Genomic DNA, 20,906 nt, shown 5'->3' on the forward strand with positions numbered 1-20,906 from the left:
AAAATGTTTTATATCAACTATAGCGAAGCAAGAGAACCAATGTACAATAAAATCATCTATTTGAAGTATAAATTCAATGAGCTTTGAAAGATGTTGTCATCTGTGAAAACACACCATAATCAAGATGCAGAACATTGCCGTCACTCCTCAGAGCTCCCTGGGCCCTTTGCAGTCCCTTTCTCCCCACACACCTAGTCCCAGACAATCTGCTTTCTCTCATTACAATTTATCTTGCATTTTCCAGAACACGTGTACACGTAACAATGCAGCATGTATCTTTCTGTGCCTGGCTTCTTTCACTCAGCATATGATTTTGGGATTCATTCACATTGTAGCACATGCCAGTTCTTCATTCTTTTTTATTGTGGGATGACATTTCACCATATATGGGATGACATTTCACCATATATGGGTTTATCAACTAATACATTGATGATCGGTATTCAAGTTGTTTGCAGTTTTTGGCTATGATGAATAAAACTGTTATAAACATTCACGCCCAAGTCTTTGTGTGAACATACATTTTCCTTTCTACTGGGTAAATTCTTAGCAGTGGAAAGCCTAGGCGTATAGTTTATGGTAGGTTTATGTTTAATTTGTTAAGGAACTGCCAAACTGCTTTCCACACTGGCTGTGCCATTACTCATCATGACAGAAGTAGAAGAGAGTTCTAGCTGCTCCTTGTCCTTCTCAGCATTTGGTATTATCAACCTCATTAGCATTAGCCATTTTAATGAGCATGTAGATTAAAAGATTTTAAGTACGATATGGGGGAAACATGTCCTGAGGTGTCTCAGAGACTTCATGATCCTGGACCGGTATGTCAGGAGGATTTGGGGAAGAGTTTCACTCTTTCATGTCTTCAACAGCCATGCACTAAGTGTCTACCCAGTGCTGACGCTGTTCTCCAAAGTGGGGACAAAGCAGTTAACAGCAGAGGAAAAACCACTCTCACCTCCCTGGCTTGACATTAGAGTAGGGGATGAATTTTTAAAAATGCATAACTACATAGAATTTGATTAAATATATTAATAATTTAAAAAATAAGTTTATATAAATATAAACAAAAGTATACATTTGTATATAAATATAAATAAAACAAAAGTATATATTTGTGTATATAATACACAACTATTTACATCTCCAATGGTTGAAAACAAAGCAGTAAAGGAAACAGGAAGAGTTTAAGGAAGTGGAGAAAAAGTTTCAATTTTACATAGCATGGATACGGAAGAGCTGATCCAGAGGGTGACTTTAGAGCATTGACTGAAAGAATGCCTACAAAGAGCCGTGATGGTATCTTGGGTAAGGAAGCTGCAGATGGTTGGACTAGCAGGTGGCAAAGACCCTGCGGCTGAGCACAGCTGGCGTGTTCCAGCTACAGCAAGGGGACAAGTGTGCCTGAAGCAAAGAAGAGAGAGTGCAGGAGAGCTGTAGGAGATGAAATCAGGCTGGTATGTAGGATCAGATGATGTAGGAGCTATTGCATCATCTTTGGTTTTTACTGGAGTGAGATAGAAAGCCTTTGGGGAGTACTGGATGGAGGATTGGCATGATCTTTTTAAGAGGGTCACTTTGGCTGATAAGGAAAGAACAGATTCCAGGGGAGCAAGGAAAAAAAAATCAGGTGACTACTTGGAATGCTACTGCAACTACAATACAGGGAAAGTTTCTCTAAATGCTGGTATACACACATGTGGCTTAATATCCTTAGAGTGCATGGCTTTACTATATTGCTGATGCTTTGTGCTGGAATAAAGTATATGTGATATAAAATGTACATATGAGATGTCAAAATAGCCTTTTTAAAAACTGAAGAGTATGATTAAGTCAAAAATGGAAGCAGATATCATGAAAAGACAACAACACGTAAGAATACAGATACAGAACGTTGCTTCTTGTTCCATAGAAAAATGTTTGTGATCAGAGAAAACTCATTTTTTCAAATGTATTGTGCTTCATAACTTCTAACTACAATATAATGTATAGTAGAATTATATACAATGGAATATATAACATTATATAGTGTGCAATGTAAATTATAATATACTTTAATTCTAATATCACTAGAACATATTGTGTTGGTGCAAAATTAATTGTGATTTTGGCCATACTGTCACACTGCAAAACCACAATGACTTCAGCACCAACCTTAGTTATATTTAAAATATTGAGAAAGAACTATGAAAAAGCATAATTCAGACAAACACACAGGGCAGGAACATTGCTGACCTTTTCTAGATCCGGCTCACGCAGAGCTAATGCTAGTTCATTATTATCCATCACCGAAGCTGCAGCCACATCCAGTGGTGTTGAACCTCTCATAGCTGGGGAGGCTGTTAATTCAAATGAAGATGAAATATAACCTGGATTGTGCTGTATCTATAAACTCCATATAAAAATACCCTACCTCTTAAAATTTAATTTCTGAACACCATCCACAGTGTATTAATCTATAATGATTTAAAGTTTAATTTTTAAGTATTTTTAATTGACAAATAAAAATTGTATATATTGTGTACATGTTTTGAAATATATGTACACTTTATGGAATGACTCAGCTGAGCTAGTTAACATATGTATTACCTCACATACTCTTTTGTTTTTTGTAGTGAAAACACTCAAAATCTACTCTGGCAGCGATTTTCAAGAATATTATACATTAACTACAGTCACCAGGCTGTATAATAGAGTTTTTGAACTTATTCCTTCTATCTAACTGAAATTTTGTATCCTTGAACATCTCCCCAACCACTCTTCCCCAAACCTGGTAACCTCATTCTACTCTCTGTTTCTACGAGTTCGACTTTGATTTTAGAGCCCACATGAAAGTAAGATAATGCAGTATTTGTATTTCTACACGTAGCTTATTTTTTGTAATGTAATATCCTCCAGGTTCATCCATGTTGTGTAAAATGACAGTATTCCCCTCTTGTTTTTAAGGCCAAATAGCATTCCATTGTGAATAAATACCACATTTTTCCTATCCATTCATCCACTGATAAACACTTAGATTGATTCCATATCTCAGCTATTGTGAATGCTGCTGCAATGACCATGGAAGTACACGTATCTCTTTGACATACTGATTATTCACTGCTTTTGGATATATATATACCCAGAAGTAAAACTGTTTGATCATATGGTAGTTCTATTTTTAATTTTTTGAGGACTCTCCTTAATGTTTTCTAAAATGGCTGTAGTAATTTTACATTCCCACCAACATGTATAAGGGTTCCCTTTTCTCCACACCCTCGCCAACACTTACTATGTCCTGTCTTTTCAATAACAGACATTCTAACAGGTGTGAGGTGATAGCTCACGGTGGTTTCAATTTGCACTTTGCTGATGATGAGTGATAGTGAGCACTTTTTCACATACCTATTGGCAAACTGTATGACCTCTTTGGTGAAATGTCTATTCAGGTCCATTGCCCATTTTTTAACCAAACGTTTTTGCTTTTTAAATGTAATATGTATATTATTTTTTGACCTTAAAGATGAAATAAAAGTCATTTACTTACCAAGACCAACACTGCTGTTTTCCAGTAAATAACTGAGATGATCAAACATAGCTTTTTGATTCTGCCTACTTATACGACAGAAGTAACAGAGAAAACGGCAACAGTTGGCCACCATCTTGGGAAAGGTGATTTCCTACGGAAAAAGCATGTCATTAGCTCCTGAAAGCAAATGATCTTTATAAAATTGAGTTCAGATGTTGAGGTCTCAATCACATCATCAATCCCCATGTGTCCATATGTGGGCCAAACTTCAGATACTGAAGATCTTCAAATGTGCAGCAGACTATGACTCACCTCATCCCTGAGTCAATGAAAATCAAGCCTGGCACTAATTCAGAAACTTCATTAACATCAATGGGTTAGATCAGAAATTGATTTATTACCCTATTCTCAAAGGTGAAAGGCAGATTCCTTTGTGATGCCTCACTACCACTATCAGCTGTGCTTCCACGGGCGGAGGTTGCAGTGAGCCGAGATCGCACCACTGCACTCCAGCCTAGGCGACAGAGCAAGATTCCATCTCAAAAAAAAAAAAAAAAAAGGAAAAAAGAAAAAAAAAGTTCACTTTAGAATTCTACAACAAATACATCCAAGAGTATTATCATCAAATCTCAATCTGGATTGGAAATTAAGTTAAACCAACCAATGTTGGTATCATGGAGAATGGCTGAGTCTGAAGAACATGCTTGTGCCATGGACTGGTAGCATGATGGGAACTGACTTATAATTCAAAATTTTAAAATAAATTAATACATAGAGTAATTTTTATGTTTCTAAGTTTCTAAATACCCCTAAATGAGATACTTTAGTTTCTAAATATCCCCTAAAGGAGAATAATTTAGAAGGCCAAAAATTACACAGCATAAGACAGGAAATTTTTTATCAAAATCAAGTAAAAAAAAAAAAACAAAACTACCAGTACGTTCAACTCTCTAAGGTTTGTGTGTGTGTTTTTTTTTTTTTTTCAAAAAGTGTTCTTTAAAAACAGTCACCCTAAGAGGATTTAAGAAATTCTCGTTAAGAATCTGCAATCTGGGCCAGGTGTGGTGGTTCACGCCTGTAATCCCAGCACTATGGGAGGCCAAGGCAGGCAGATCATGAGGTCAGGAGATCAAGACCATCCTGGCTAACACAGTGAAACCCTGTCTCTACTAAAAATACAAAAAATTAGCTGGGCATGGTGGCGGGCACCTGTAATCCCAGCTACTCGGGAGGCTGAGGCAGGAGAATGGCGTAAACCCGGGAGGCAGAGCTTGCAGCGAGCTGCAGTGAGCCTAGATCGGGCCACTGCACTCCAGCCTGGGCTCTGTCTCAAAAAAAATAAAGAATCTGCTATCTATATACTCCAGGAGATGATACTAAATAGCACTAAATAGCATCTCAGGAATCAAAGACTTTACCTTGGACTCTCCACCTCCAAGGACGTTCACCATGACCTCCATCACAGTCTCATGCATCCCCAGTGCCCTCATGAGATTAGGGTGCTGGTAAAACACCTTGTTATTCATAATATCCCTAGAAACGACAACGGACGTATGGGGTAAAGCTCAGAACAACATTTAAATAGTTCACCAAGTTTCTCATAAATCTTTTAGAAATAATTTATGCAAGTTGAAAAGTAAAAGCAATCACAGTATTTAATAAGCCACAAAAGTTAATGAATGTAATTGAGTTTTCCTAAAAAATACTGATAATTTACCAAAACTGGTTGACAAGTGTCTATTCTTTTTAATCGTAATAAACACAGTAAATATTAAACTGTTAAAATGAACTATTTTGGACACATCATTCCTAATTTTATGGATATCCAACCATGCATGTGTCCAACCTTCTTTTATATAAAAATATGAATTAGTGTTATACCATGTTTACATAAAAATTCTTCATATATAAGTATCTCTGCTTTTCATATATATGCTATTGTTAGTACTACATTCAGTATTTGCTATTTCTTTTCAAGTTCATATTATCATTCTGACAAATACTTAAAAGGATTTAAATTCTCCAAGAGAAACTGAGTATACATGAAGTCCAGGTACAAGTAATCTAACTCATTAAAATGGACATCCAGTTTCAAGAAACAGTATTAGGTGATACCTAAAATGTCTCATATTATCATTACTGCATTACATATTCTTGTAATATGTGTGTTCAGGTATTCCTAAGGGTCATAATGTTCAGGAGAAAGTATCATTCACTGCAAATAAAGAGCTCTGTTGATTTCTATTTTAACATAGATCAAATCAATGCCAAGAGTCTTTTCTATAAAACATTTTCTTGTCAGATCTACAGCAAGAATATAACATACAGCCTACAAGAAAACTGAAACTTCTCTTCAAATTAGTTCCCTTTAGTTGAATTACTCACTCATTCATTTAGTCATATGCAAAACTTCAGTTACTCTGGCTATATCAAGAAAGTGGGATAGTATGATTTTGTGTATGTGTGTGGGGGGGGGTGTGTGTGTGTGTATGTGTGTGTGTGTATATATATATATATAATATATATATATATATATATATTATATATATATTATATATATATATTATTATATATTATATATTATATATATATTATATATATATATATATATATTATATATATATATATATATATATTATATATATATTATATATATATTATATTTTATATATATATATATATATATATTTTTTTTTTTTTTTTGAGATGGAGTCTCCCTCAGTCGCCCAGTCTGGAGTGCAGTGGCGCGATCTCCGCTCACTGCAAGCTCCGCCTCCCGGGTTCACGCCATTCTCCTGCCTCAGCCTCCCGAATAGCTGGGACTACAGGCGCCCACCACTATGTCCGGCTAATTTTTTTGTATTTTTAGCAGAGATGGGGTTTCATCGTGTTAGCCAGAATGGTCTCGATCTCCTGACCTCATGATCTGCCCGTCTCGGGCTTCCAAAGTGCTGGGATCACAGGCGTAAGCCACCGCACCCGACCGTATATATCATTTTTAATGAAGAGGGCTTTTAGATAGCATAGGTCAGAAAAGCTACTTGGTGCCCGAGTCTAATATGGGTCTGACTTATTTCATGCCAGAACAAACTAAGGTAAACAAAGGCAGCTTTTTCCATTTTATTGTCTCATTCATTCACATCTTTGAATGAAGTAACTTGATTTTAAAATCTCATTTGCTTTTTAGTTTTAGGTAAATTAAATAGCAGTCAGGCTGTCATTTACTAAGAATCTCTCTTGTGTTAAATATTTTGAATACCATGAAAAGAAGCATTTTGCTTTTTAACATCATTTTGAGTTTCATCACTACTGAATGATTTACTTTTTAATGGCACATATCACTGTTGTGTGTTAAGAAAGAATGTGATCTCCATTTCCTGGAAGGTTTCTTTTTCACTTGGTTAATTAAGATAACTTCTTATGAGAGGCTTCCTCGGGTTAGATTTAAATATTAGTACTCAAATAAGACCTATCTACGCTCATACAGTTATAAAGACTATAATATTTGCTTTTCTCAATTGGCTTTTTTGCTTTCCCTTTCTGTCCCATTAGTACATTTATTTTTAGTGTGCAACAATTACCATGAATTTTTAATAGAACCCTTCAGTCAATTTTTATAATTTTAAATACTTAATAGGTCCATGAGCAAGATGCAATATTGTTTTTTGAGTTAAATGTATAGAAATGATATGAAACAATCTGTATCATTATACATTTGTTTTCTTCCCTCAGGATTATATTTGAGTTCTGTCAAAAAAAACCCTTGTATTCTATTTTATTCATTTTTTTCAAAGAATTAACTCTAAGTTTCTTTGATCAATTTTATTGTTTCTTTTGGTCTATTTTATTCATGTAGCAGTTACCTTTATTATCTCCTCTTTAGCCTGATATCTATGTAACTACATGAGCTTTTTTTCCTGCTAAATATTTGTCTTCTCATCCCTGTTTAACATCCTATCTTCCAGATTTCTACATTTTTATGTTTAGGTATTGTTCTTAATGAACATCATAGAGCTTTACATAATTTTTATCTTTGTTATGATTTTGATTCCATCTTATTTTTTCTTTATTTTTAATTATTTTAAAAAATATTTTAGATATTTAGGGGGTGCAAATGCAGATTTCTTAAATGCATATATTGTGTCACGGAGGAGTCTGGGTTTTCAGTGCAATACAAAAAAAAAGCCTGGGCTTTGGTTGTACCATTACCTGAGCAGTGAACACTAATCAATAGGTAATTTTTCCATCTTATTTTCAAATCCCCAAACTATACAAGCTTATTATTAATGATTGCTTCGATTTATACATGTATAAATCAGTAGTACACTCAATACGACTTATTGCATCCCATTCTTTTTCTCGGAATTCCGTTTTCTTCTCCCTAATGTATATATTAACATGTAGCATAAAAATTTTAGAAGGTCTTCCAATGAGGGTCTGTAAGTAAATATTCTGAAATATCCTTGTTTTATCCTCACTCTTGAATATAGGATATTAACCTTAACCCCCAAATCCACATGAAATGCAAGCTCATGATGCTGAATTCTCAGAAAAGGTGTTCCCCCTACCCCTTCTTTTTCCAAGGCCCAGTAGATAAAGACAAGCTTCCTTATCATTTCCTGCTCATACTTCCCACTACCCACCTTGGATTTCAATGTGTTTTTTAATTTCTTTTTTCAATGTGTTAAATGCCACATAGACCTATGGATCAATGCGTTTTTATTGTCCTATGTTTTTATATATTATTGTACATTACTATGAGACTTAAAAAAAAACACTCAAAGATATTGGCTGTGTGCCACACTGTGAAATTAGTCTTGTTTCATCACTGAGCAATTTTCTAACTTAGCTTTTGTTTCTATCTCTAGAAAAACAATTTAGTATAATGACCATATAATCCAGACAATATATTTTTAACAATGTAGCTACTGTATTACTATAGGGATAAAAATTAGAAAGAAAACATTTATAAGACAAAGGGTTGTAGTCATTAAATAATTTACCCTAATCCGCGAATCATAAGCTTCTCCTCTTCTTTGCCCATTCTCACACTCAGCAGGGACCGAATCTGACCAAGGGACGCCAGCAGGTTGATGGTGTCCTCCACGGACACACCATTTATCGTGTAGGTCTTTGGCAGGGCCCGAACAAGACCCCCAATGCCATCATACTGCCGATGGAGCAACACAAACATGGCCCTCACCAGCTCGGGGTCTTCAATGACAGACTCCTGAGCCCATCTGACCATGGTCTCAGAGATCAGCTGCTGCAGAGTGGCTGCCAAGTCATTATGGATATTTTTTAAAAGAAAAATAAGAAAAGACAAATCAGTTGGACATTTCAAGTCCATATCCTGTACCCCCAAATTGGCATTTCTATTTGTACCAGACTTGAAAAGGCTCTAGATATTCTTTGAAGAAAATAACCTTCATTAGATGATACATATTTCAATACAGATCAGTTACAATCATGCAAGGATAAAACAATATACAAACCTTTCTTTAAAAATCATTCTTATAATTAAATAAGCTATAGATATATCACTTTTTCAATTACTATTGGCAATTCATATGTAACTGAAGGTATGGTAATTAATATAAGGTGTCCTACTACTTTTATTTGTTTTGTTCTATTATTTTCTTCCCAGAAGGCCTGACATCATTTATCCCTATGAAGTTCAGTCATGGACATTCAGAAAGTATCTGTTTATCCAATTGTCTCCTCAGTTGAGTCACCTGCACTAGTGACTACATATAATTATGTTTTCACCTAAAGTTGTATCCATATTTGTCATTTAGAATGTCTTCAAAAGGATTTGATTGTGAATTTATATTAAAGTGAAAAGTTACTACATACATAGAAAATTACTTTGCAATGTAACATGAAACATAGTAAATTTAAAAGCAACAGAAATATCCAAATCTTTTCAAATAAACAGCAAAATTACCAAAATTAAGTGGCGTGACCAATTTGTGCACGATGAGGTACTTAATCCTAGCATTAATATGCTGGCTTGTTTTCAGATTAGGCTGTTTTACTTTCATCTAGAAATTACTTAAGCAAAAACAAAAACTACCATTTTTAACCAAATACAAAATGCAAATAAAATGCCAATATAATCCCCTATATCTCAAAACCACACTGTCATTTTAATCACTCAAGATCATAAACTTAATAATAATAGAAAGTGATTCATAAGAAACGTTGAACTCTGCCATGCACAGTGGCTCACGTCTGTAATCCCAGCACTTTCGGAAGCCGAGGTGGGTGGACTGCTTGAGACCAGGAGTTCAACACCAGCCTGGCCAACACGGTAAAACTCAGTCTCTACTAAAAATATAAAAATTAGGTGTCTTAGTGCATGCCTATAATCCCAGCTACTTAGGAGACAGACATGCAGGCGGAGGTTGCAGTAAGCCGAGAAGCCGCCACTGCACTCCAGCCTGAGTGATGGAGCGAGACTTTATGGAACTCTGATTTTAAAGAAAACTTGACTCAAATTTGTGACTGTGACACTGAAAAATAAATTTAGAAGTAACTGTATGAATAAAGGTTTTCTGTTTTAAGTTAGTAAGAAAAAAAAGGGCTGTAAAAGTTTTCATAAGTTTATTATTATTATTTTTTTAATTTCAGGGAAAGCTATTAAGAAACCATTGCTGCATCTTAAAATCAATGCAGTCTAGGGACATGGATGCAGCTGGAAACCATCATTCTTAGCAAACTATCACAAGAACACAAAACCAAACACCGCATGTTCTCACTCATAGGTGGGAACTGAACAATGAGATCACTTGGACTCGGGAAGGGGAACATCACACACCGGGGCCTATCATGGGGAGGGGGGAGGAGGGAGGGATTGCATTGGGAGTTATACCTGATGTAAATGACGAGTTGATGGGTGCTGACGAGTTGATGGTTGCAGCACACCAACATGGCACAAGTATACATATGTAACAAACCTGCACGTTATGCACATGTACCCTAGATCTCAAAGTATAATAATAATTTTTAAAAAATTTAAAAAAAAAGAACCTATAAAAAAAAAATCAATGCAGTCTTAGAAGAGAAGTAAAAAGCAGGCTGGCTAGATCCCTCAGACCTACTCAGAGTGCGGTGCCCGAGGGACTCAGAGCCTAAGGGTGCTTGTTTGGTTGTAAGGAGTAGCAGCCATTATTCTTAAATAGGATATGGACCAACCAGAAGTGTATAACAGTTTAGGAAATATTTCAGAACCAAGATATAAAGACAATATCTGTTTAAATTTTAACAAAAAAGTTTAATTTGATGCAATAATATTTGAAAATCAACCTCATATTTAGAAATGAAGGCTAAATTACCATACTTCCTTTTAACTTTCTCTTTATAATCTCTGATAAAATACCTAAATTTCTAGTTCTCTATGGAGACTATCCATCCTTATCATGCTGCTACCTCTCAGTCTGTTGCTAGACACATAGACTGATGCTGCTGTCTATTTCTGGGAGCTACAGGCATCTACTTAAGAGTCTGATTCTTGGAAGTTGCAAACTCAATTATCTCACTGGCTCATCTAGTAGAACATTCGTTTAAAGGATGAGTTAAGTGTTAGCCGTTGGGTCATTTTGCCCGTGCCCTCTTAGACTGCTTACAGGACTTTTTGGAGTCACTCTCAACTGGTTTTTCTGCTTGCTTCTTCTTCAGGTATGTCACCTTTTCTACCAGGGATAGCAGACGCCCTCTAATTGTTAAATCACTGTTTCCATCCAGAGACCCATCTTCATCCAGCTCAATTCCTAGTATAAAAAAACAGAGAGTCAGAAAAAAAAATTTAAATAATACACTTGGGCAAATAATTCTGAGGCCTTGCAATTTCTTTCATGTACAACTTAGAGCAACGTCAAAAAATGTCTGACATTAAGTTAAGCAATCTTGCTTACCAGCCCGCATAAATAACATTCACTTGTCAGCCTCTTTTCTTCCTCTGTCTTTTTGTTCTATTCCTGTGGGCTCAGGGCTACCACCCAGAACAAAATATAACACTGAGCAGAGACCAAAAAGACTCTCTTAGGGGCAAAGCTCAATCCTGCTATTTTGGCTGACCCCTGGTCATCTCGGACTTCAGATACTGTCTGCCTAGACTTACAGTGCAGCCCTGCCTAAATCACTCCCCCAGGACTTTAATTCTCCTCTCTTGCCTCCAAAAATTTTAGCAGCATTTTGGTTAGTTGAGAAACAGAGAGAACAGGCATAATTAGGTACCCTAAACCAGGGAATGCTTTATATCTGAAACAATAATTCTAAAGTTTTAAAGTATGCCTGTATTTCTATTCTAGGGATACTAGAAATACAGGGATACTTGTAGAAAAAAAAAAATATATATATATATGTACATACACACATTTCTATAAGGGATACTTGTAGAAATATATATATATACACACACACATATACACACACACATACATATACACACATGTAGTATAATTTTCTGGGAGTCATTTAGTGGTACTTCATTCATAAACCAAATTAATATGCAAAGTGGGGTTTTTATTATCTCCATTAAAATAAGATAACCAAAGGTTAAACCAGTGGTATTATTTTTATCTGTAACTTTAAAAACAGCTGGTTCATTTTCTTTTATTGAATCATCAGACCTCATCTACACCACTGCATAAAGGAATAAAAACACACACACACACATCCAGAATACCTAATCGATTCCATTTTTAAAGTTTTTAGAATAAAAGGAGGGGAGATTTCCCTTAACAGATCTGGATTACTGACACACAACTCAGTGTAGGGTTTCCATAGGCATTCACTAATTTCAAAAGATATAGTCTAAATTTTCCAGAAAGTACTCCCTCAACTGCTTTAAATACAACTGTTTGTGATCAAATTTCTTTCTTAAAAAAGAAAAAAAAAAAGCAGTTTCATTGAGGTTACTATAAACAAAACTGTACATGTTTTATCTGTGCAACATGAGCTTGGACATACGCATGGGCTTGGACATATGCATGAGCTCGGACATGTGCATGAGCTTGGACATATGCATGAGCTTGGACATACGCATGAGCTTGGACATATGCATGAGCTTGGACATACGCATGAGCTTGGACATACGCATGGGCTTGGACATACGCATGAGCTTGGACATACGCATCCATTTATGAAACCATCACCACCAGGAACAGACATAAATCCATCACCTCTAAGTTTCTTAGTGCTTCTTTGTTTTTCTTTTGGGGCGGGGAGTTTGTTTGTTGCTGTTTTAAGAATACTTAACATGACATCTACCCTCGTAACAGAATTTTAAGTGCACAATACAGTATTGTGAACTGGAACCACGCTGTTGTGCCGTGGATCTCCAGAATTCATTCATCTTGTATAACTGAAACTTTGTACCCATTGACTAAACCAACCTTAACGTCCCTGCCGCAGGCGCCTGGCCACATGTCCCCCTTCCCATTTCCTGCCACTGATGGAAAGAGGAAAAAGAGAGAAAGAATTTTGGTCACCTTCTGTTCAGTTTAACTGCCTCTCTGATTTCTCTATCCCTCAGGACTCCCCACACAGGGACAGTTATTTTGCCATTTTGCCATAATAAATGTTTTTATATAACATTAATAAATGTTTTTATATAACCTTCTAACAGGTATTGTGTGTATTCGTGAACATATTTGCATGTATGCTTAATTTTGTCTCAGGATATATGGATTAAAAACACATAATAAGAGCTTTTATTACAAAGACCTTACCACAATGCGTCATCAAATCTTCATGGAAATCCAATAGTTGGTCACGAATTTCTTCTGGACACGGACATTCACTTTTGTCATCCTTAAAATTGAGAAGCATATTGATCTGAAAGTTTGAAAAACAAGAAAGAGGAAGAAGGAGAAAAAAAAGAAAGGTGAATTCAAGAATGGCACAGCAGGGCTGGGCGGAGTGGCTCACGCCGGTAATCCCAGCACTTTGGGAGGCTGAGGCGGGCAGATCACGAGGTCAGGAGTTCGAGACCAGCCTGGCCAACATGGTGAAAAACCATCTCTACTAAAAATACAAAAATTAGTTGGGTGTGGTGGTGCACCCCTGTAGTCCCATCTACTTGGGAAGCTGAGGCAGGAGAATTGCTTGAACCTGGGAAGCGGAGGTTGCAGTGAGCCAAGATCGTGCCACTACACTCCAGCCTGGGTGACAGAGTGAGACTTTGTCTCAAAAAAAAAAAAAAAAAAAAAAAAATGGCACAGCAACTACCATAAAAGCAAAAATGCTCAAAATCTCTGATTGTTCATAAATTATTCCTCCACAGGTGTCCATCACACAACCCAACCAGTACTGCAGAATAAATCAAATTATTCATAGCTTAACAAGCTGCAAAATAGTTATATAACCTTTCTTCCTCTTTCTCAAGTCCACAATATGTTACACTCTTGTATACTTTAAGGATTCTTAACTAAGAGATCTAAAGGCTATTTTTAAAAAGTGTTGTATTATGCTTATCCTAAATTTCCATTATTTTCTAGCTAACACCTCTACTTTATAGAGCATTTATTGAATATTTAAAAGAACTCTTTTTGAGAACACAGACACAAAGAAGGAAAAATATAATTGAAAAGTAACATTGGTTTGAGTATCCCTTATCTGAAATGCTTGGGCCCAGAAGTGTTTCAGATATAGGATTTTGTTTTTCAGAGTTTGGAATACAATCATCCTTTAGAATCCACAGAGAATTGGTTCCAGGACCCTCCATAGAGACAAAAAGCCACAGATGATCAAGTCTCTTATATGAAATGGCACAGAAACTGCATATAACCTATGTATACTCTCTCACATATTTTAAATCATCTCTAAATTACTTATAATACCTAATACAGTGCTGACACATCACTTCATTTAAGTGGATTAGACATAGTACTGGGTGTACAGCAAATTCAAGTTTTGTGTTTTGGAACTTTGTAGAATTTTTTTGAATACTTTCAAGATACAGTTGGTTGAATCCACAGATGTAGAACCCACAGATAGAGAGGACCAGCTCCATTTGCATACAAATGTGATATTTTGAGGATAGAACCCAAGTCTAAAAATGAAAGTCACCTATGTTTCATACACACCTTACACACATAGCCTGAAGGAAATTTTATAAAATATTTTAAATAACTTTGTGCATGAAATAAACTTTGTACTAAATATTCACATGTGGCATTTTCCACTTGTGGTATCATGTCAGTGCTCCAAATGTTTTGGATTTTGGAGTATTCTGGGTTTTGAATTTTCGTATTAGGCATGGTTAATCTTTATAAGGGATAACTACGCTGCTGCTAACATTAATGGTTCAGTTAAACTGTGGGAAATTTTCTTCCATTTATGTTTGAACAATAATATTAAATTTATAAATTTGGAAAAAAAAAAGATGCTTTCCCATAATTTTCCTTTAAGAAACTATTTTAGATTTTCTTTTTGGCATTTATGTGATTTTTTTCCCTAAACGTTTATTTTGATATAATTACAGATTTATATGCTATTGTAAGAAATAATACAGAGAGACTTCAAGTACCCTTTATGCAGTTTCCCCAATGGTAACACTCTGCAAAACTGTAGTACTATATCATAATCAGGATAGCAACTTTAGTGCAGTCAAAACAGAGGATAATTCCTTTATCTCAAAGATCCCTCCCGTTACCCTTTCATGACCACACCTACATCCCTCTGTCTGCCCCTCATCCTTAACCACAAATTTGTTTTCCATCTCTTTGGTTTTGTCATTGCCAGAATGTTACAGAAATGGAATCTTATAGTGTGTAAGTGCGTATTCCCATATGATCCTTTAAAAATATGTATTTAATTGGCAAATATTAATTGTACGTATTTTTGGGGTACCATGTGATGCTTCAATACATGTATACATTGTAGAAAGATTAAATCAAGATAATTAACATATTCATCACCTCATTTACTTATCGGTATTTCAAAGGTGAGAAGAAAAAAATCCCATATGATCACTTGGTGTCAGCAGGGAGTGCCGTGGTAAGTGGTTTCATTCCTGGTATGGGTAATTTGTATCTTCTCTTTTTTTCTTTGTCAGTTGTTTTAGAGGTTTGTCAATTTCATTGTTATTTTTTAAATAACCAGCTTTTGGATCCATTTTTTCTATTGTCCTGTTTTCAGCTTCATTACTTTCTGTTATTAGCTACATTAGTGACTTCTGTCTGCTTGCTTTAGGTTTATTTTACTCATTGTTTTCAAAATTCTTGAAGTGGCAGGTTAGATTATTGATCTGAGTGGTTTCCACTTTTTAAATGTAAGCACTGAGTGCTATAAATTTCCCTCTTGGCCTTGGTTTAGCTGTGGCACAAATTTTCAAATGTGATGTGTCCAATTTCTTTCAGTTTAATGAATCTTTAAATTTCTCCCCAGACTTCCTCCTCAAACCACAGATTATTTAGAAGTGGGTCGTTTAGTATCTCTAAGACTTTGGAGATTTTCCAGTTACCTTTCTGTCACTGATTTCTAATTTGATTACAGTGTGATTAAAAAAATGTGTATGATTTCAACATTTAAAAATTTCTTGAGGTTATTTTATGGCCCAGGATATGTTCCATCTTAGCAAATGTTTTATGGACACTTGAAAAGAGTGTGTACTTTGTTGTTGGGTGGAGTAGTCTACAAATCTTGATAGATCTAGTATTTGATAATAGTGTGGAGTTTTCCCATATCATAGCTCATTTTTCTGTTTAGCTGTTCTATCAACTGAGAGAGGAGTCTTGAAGTCTGCAATAACTTTGGATTTGTCTATTTCTTCTTACAGTTCTATTAGTTTTGCCTCCACATATTTTGCTCTATTGTTTAATTCATATACATTTATCTTCTTGGTGGATTGACCATTATGTATTATCTTTGTCTCTCGGTAATTTTCTGTGCTCTGAAGTCTACTTTATGTGACATAGCTACTTATGCTTTATTTTGATTAATATTTTAATAATACATATTCCTTTAACTTTTCCCTTTTAATCTGTATACATAGGGGGACATTTGAAGCGAGTTTCTCATAGCAAGTATATAGTTGGATTGAGTTTTTTAAATTCACTCTGCCAATTTCTTTTAATTGGTATATTTAGATTATTTATATTTGTGTAATTATTGATATGCTGTGACTTCAGTCTGTCATTTCACCTGTGGTTTTGTTTGTTCTCTCTGATTGATTTTTACTGACTTGCTATGCATTACCTGAAGAATATTTAGCATCCTATTTTGATTTATCTGTAGTACTTCTCAGGGTATCCCTTTGTAGAGCTTTTCTAGTGCTTGCTCTGTGCATTACTTTATATACAGACCTAACATACAGTCTACTGGTATTGATGGTGTACCAGATGGTACAATGTCGACACCAGTAGACTTCAGTTTCAGTGAAGGATAGAAACCTTATCTCCCTTTATGTTCCTTTATTCTCCTCTGTTTATAATTTTTAAATATTCCTTATACATGTATTTAGAAACACATCAGTTTTACGATTTTTGCTTCAACCATCAAACATAAATTAGAAAACTCCAGAGGAGAAGAAAATGCACTATATTTGCCATATTATAACATTTCCCAGTGTTCTTTCTTCCTTTCTGAATTTTCCAAATTTCCTTCATTTTTCATTTTCCTTATATTTAAAAAATTCCTTTAGCATTCTTTTAGTGTAGGTCTGCTGTGGTCAAATTCTTACAACTTCCTGTCATTTGAGAATGTCTTGATTTCCCCTTCGTTCCTTAAGAATATTTTCTAGGTACACAGAACTCTGAGGTGATAGTCTCTTCTTTCAGCATTTGAAAATTGTTGTGCCACTTCCTTCTGCCCTCCATACTTTCAATGAGAAATCTGCTGTCACTCAAATTCTTTTTCCCTCTGTAGGTAGTGTCATTTCTTTAAAGACTCTGTCTTTAATTTTTTCAGAAATTTGACTATGATGTGTCTCGGTATAGATTTATGTTTATCCTATATGGAATTTACTCATCTTCTTGAATCTCTCACTTCATATCTTTTACTGACGTTGAAAAGTTTTCAGCCATTATTTTCTTCATTTTTTTTCAGTTCACCCTCTTTCTCCTATCCTCTGAGACTCCAACATCACAAATGTTAGATCTTTTGTTATATTCATCTTTTCTTCAGATGGAATAGTTGATATCACCCTCTCTTCAGTTCACTGATTGTTTCTTCTTCTCCCTTCATTCTGCTTTTAAGCCCATTCATTGACTTTTAAAATTTCAGTGATTACATTTTTCAGGTTTAAAATTTCCATTTGGTTCTTTGTTATATATTTTGTTTCTCTGCTGCTGAGGCTTTCTATTTTTTTTTTTTTTTTCCATTTTGAAGGAATTACAGGGTGATTGCTTTCAAAACTTCATCAGATAACTTTAACATCTTTGTTGTCTCAGTGTTGGTGTTTATTGATTGTTTTTTTCACTCAAGTTTTTCTTGGTTCTTCACACACATGATTTTTAATTGAAATCTCAACATTTTGAGGATTATGCTAGGAGCTCTGGGTCTTATCTATAACTCTGTTTTACCTGACTTCCTCTGACCCCATCCAGCAGGAGAAGGGCTTAGGGTACCTTATTGCTGCCAGGTGCGGGGGGGAAGTCCATTTTCCTACTCAGCCTCCTTGGACATCTGGAGGAGGGAAGGGAGCCTGTTACTGGTGGGCAGGGGTAAAAAGTTCTGCTTTCTCACTAGACCTGTACTGATGTGACCCTTGCTAGAAAGGGTAAGAGTGTCTTGTTACTTCTCCTTCCACAACCTCTACTGATACTTTGGAAGAAATGGGCCTTGTTACTATTCAGCGGGGATAAAGTCGCAGCTCTGTCCTCCACTGGGACACCTTGTTACAGCCTGGTGAGAGTGGAAGTCAAGGTTCCCCACTCGGCCTGTGCCCAGTGTGGGTGGGGAACAGTTTTCTCTGTGGTTTTTGGCTGCAGTAGTGCAGTTATTATCTAACACATTTCTGTCTTGCTAAGCTGCCCCTTTCCTGATCCTTTGTCTAGAGAGAGAAGGCTTTTGTTGCAGCTTTTCTTGTCTATGCCCATTGGTGTTTCCTGGTTGCCGGCTTCTTTAGCTTCAAATCTGGGATAGATGAGGCAAAAAGAAAACCCAGGGAACTCACCCCCATGTTGTTCCTTGGGTCCTGAGTTCTGTAGTCAACCTTCCTTCATCTATCTTTCAGAGTCTTCTTGTATTGTCTTCTTTGTAATGTCCAAGGTTTTAGTTGTACTTAAAAGCAAGAATCGGGAAAAGCACATGTACTCCATCTTTCCAGAAGCAGAAGTTTCCCAACAATAGTTTAACAGAGTTAATCTGGAAGAGGCTGGACCTGTTCTCTGTTCAATAAATGCTGTTTATAACAATTAAGAAAATTCCACAGCCCTTTCCTCAAAGAAATTACATTCTGGTGAGAAAAAAAAATTCCGTAATTAGTCCCTATAAACACTTTCATTCTGAGCTACCCTGGATAGAGAAGAAAATGGTAAGGGTAAGAAATCAAAAAAGACATCTGTGAATTACATTGTTTAACCACCATCCCTACACCTTGGTAACTCCCCACACTCTGAGGCAGATTCCAGAAAATTCACATCCCCAAACTAGCCCAATTTTCTGATTCAGGCAGGTGCCCTTGGTTCTGTTGTACCCTCAGGAGGCCTGACTTTGGAGGTAAGCAATGAGAAGAAGAACCACAGACAGGTCATCAGTCTTCCGGCAAGCAAGGTGGAAGAGACATGTGTTTCTTCTATGGAAAGCCTCTAGCATCAAGTCCTAGGAATCAAAAATTCCTATGAGTGGAAGATGATGAAGACCCATTTGTGGCTGAAATTTGCTCCTATCAAGAATTTCAGACTCTGGCATATCTTGGCCTTCTCAAAGAGTCCGTGATATACCTGATATCTTCTAATAAGTCCCTCTTTTGTTTAACCAAAGAAATTTTTTTTGGTGAAACTAAGAATGCTAACTAAATCAACTTGATGAGTTTAAACAGAACAAGGAAAACAAGACGTGTGACTTATGATACAATTTTGCAAGGCACAGATCCTGAATGACTAAAAGCCAAAATAAATACAAAGAATTTTCATTTAACTTCTGTACCTGCTCTTGAGGTGGTGATCTGAATTCCTTTGTTTTCCTGGCTGTGAGTGCAGCTGACATGTTTAAGGCTTGCATAACTTCGTTGTATCGGAAACGTTGATTGTCTTGGAGCTTAGCTACAAAATCATCTGAAAAGGCTACAATGGCTTCTATCCGGTGCCGGACCTGGCAGTCACAGAGGTATTGAAGCAGTAGGCACATCTAAGAAGACCATCAAAAAAACGTCAAATTTAATTTCTAAATCCTTTAATAATGTGCATCAAATCATGACCTGTGGTAAACATCCTTAGTTGCTTACTCTTCTCTCTTAGAAACAGAATCCTGATTTCGTATAGGCAGCAATGTGCTTGGTCCCAGGAGATGAAGCATAATTTATCTAAGCAAAAATGGCAAATAAATGTCCCTTTAGTGGACGCTAATTGATATGGTCTGGTTATTTTCCCACCAAAATCTCATCTTGAGTTGTAATAACCCCCACATGTCAAGGGCGGGGCTGGGTGGATATAACTGAATCATGAGGGTGTCTTCCCCCATGCTGTTCTTGTGGTAGTGAATAAGATCTGATGGTTTTATAAATGGGAGTTCCCCTGCACATGCTCTCTTGCCTGCCGCCATGTAAGATGTGACTTTGCTCCTCATTTGCCTTTTGCCATGACTGTGAGGCCTCCCCAGCAGTGTGGAACTGGGATTCAACTAAACCTTTTCCTTTTACAAATTACTCAGTCTCAGGTATATCTTTATTAACAGTGTGAGAACGGACTAATACACTTACCCTCCCATCCTCCCTTTCAGCCACAAGTGCAATGGCCAATGAAATATATAAGGGAAACTTTGCTAAGGGTCTTCTGAGAAAGATATTCCATCAGTGATAAGAGACTAGAATTCCCTTCTTTCAAAATGAGTGTAACTGGGTGATGACATGATTACTGCAGAAAGAATAAGGTGAGCATTTTAGGAAGAAAACCACAGGCTGAGGATCACAGAGCAGAAAGATGTTAAGATCTGGGTTACGGATGACATCATTGAGCTGCTGTACCAATTCCAGAAATCTAAACTTAAGACAATTAAGTGGTGAATGCTCATTCATTCAGTAGTTAGCTGGGTCTTTCTCCTACTGAAAACCAAAAGGATTTATAACTGAGTGAGTATGTTGGTAGAAACATTTCTAAAAGAGAACACTCTGGCAAATATTTAAAAAACTATACTCTCAATACTTATTGTGATATAAATACATGACAGTGTCAAAGAGGACCTTAAAACCCTCTGTGTCACCATCTGCAATATAACCATTTCTCTCAATGCTGTC

General features: G+C 36.1%; 1 protein-coding gene across 21 annotated transcripts in view; it reads right to left on the minus strand.

The window, feature by feature from the left end:
- Positions 1-20,906, minus strand: part of LOC105474624 (ryanodine receptor 2) — a 786,480-nt gene that overhangs the window by 200,631 nt on the left and 564,943 nt on the right. For all 21 annotated transcript variants that reach the window (XM_071073921.1, XM_071073859.1, XM_071073912.1 and 18 more), the window contains 7 exons: positions 19,601-19,801; positions 13,240-13,345; positions 11,134-11,277; positions 8,509-8,782; positions 4,924-5,038; positions 3,524-3,656; positions 2,233-2,336 (listed from right to left, as the gene is read on the minus strand). In XM_071073921.1, coding sequence (XP_070930022.1) covers positions 2,233-2,336; positions 3,524-3,656; positions 4,924-5,038; positions 8,509-8,782; positions 11,134-11,277; positions 13,240-13,345; positions 19,601-19,801 — 1,077 coding nt within the window. The remainder of the gene's footprint in view (positions 1-2,232; positions 2,337-3,523; positions 3,657-4,923; positions 5,039-8,508; positions 8,783-11,133; positions 11,278-13,239; positions 13,346-19,600; positions 19,802-20,906) is intronic.

The sequence above is a fragment of the Macaca nemestrina genome, chromosome 1, assembly GCF_043159975.1.
Source record: "Macaca nemestrina isolate mMacNem1 chromosome 1, mMacNem.hap1, whole genome shotgun sequence".
In the NCBI taxonomy this organism is placed as follows: domain Eukaryota; kingdom Metazoa; phylum Chordata; class Mammalia; order Primates; family Cercopithecidae; genus Macaca; species Macaca nemestrina.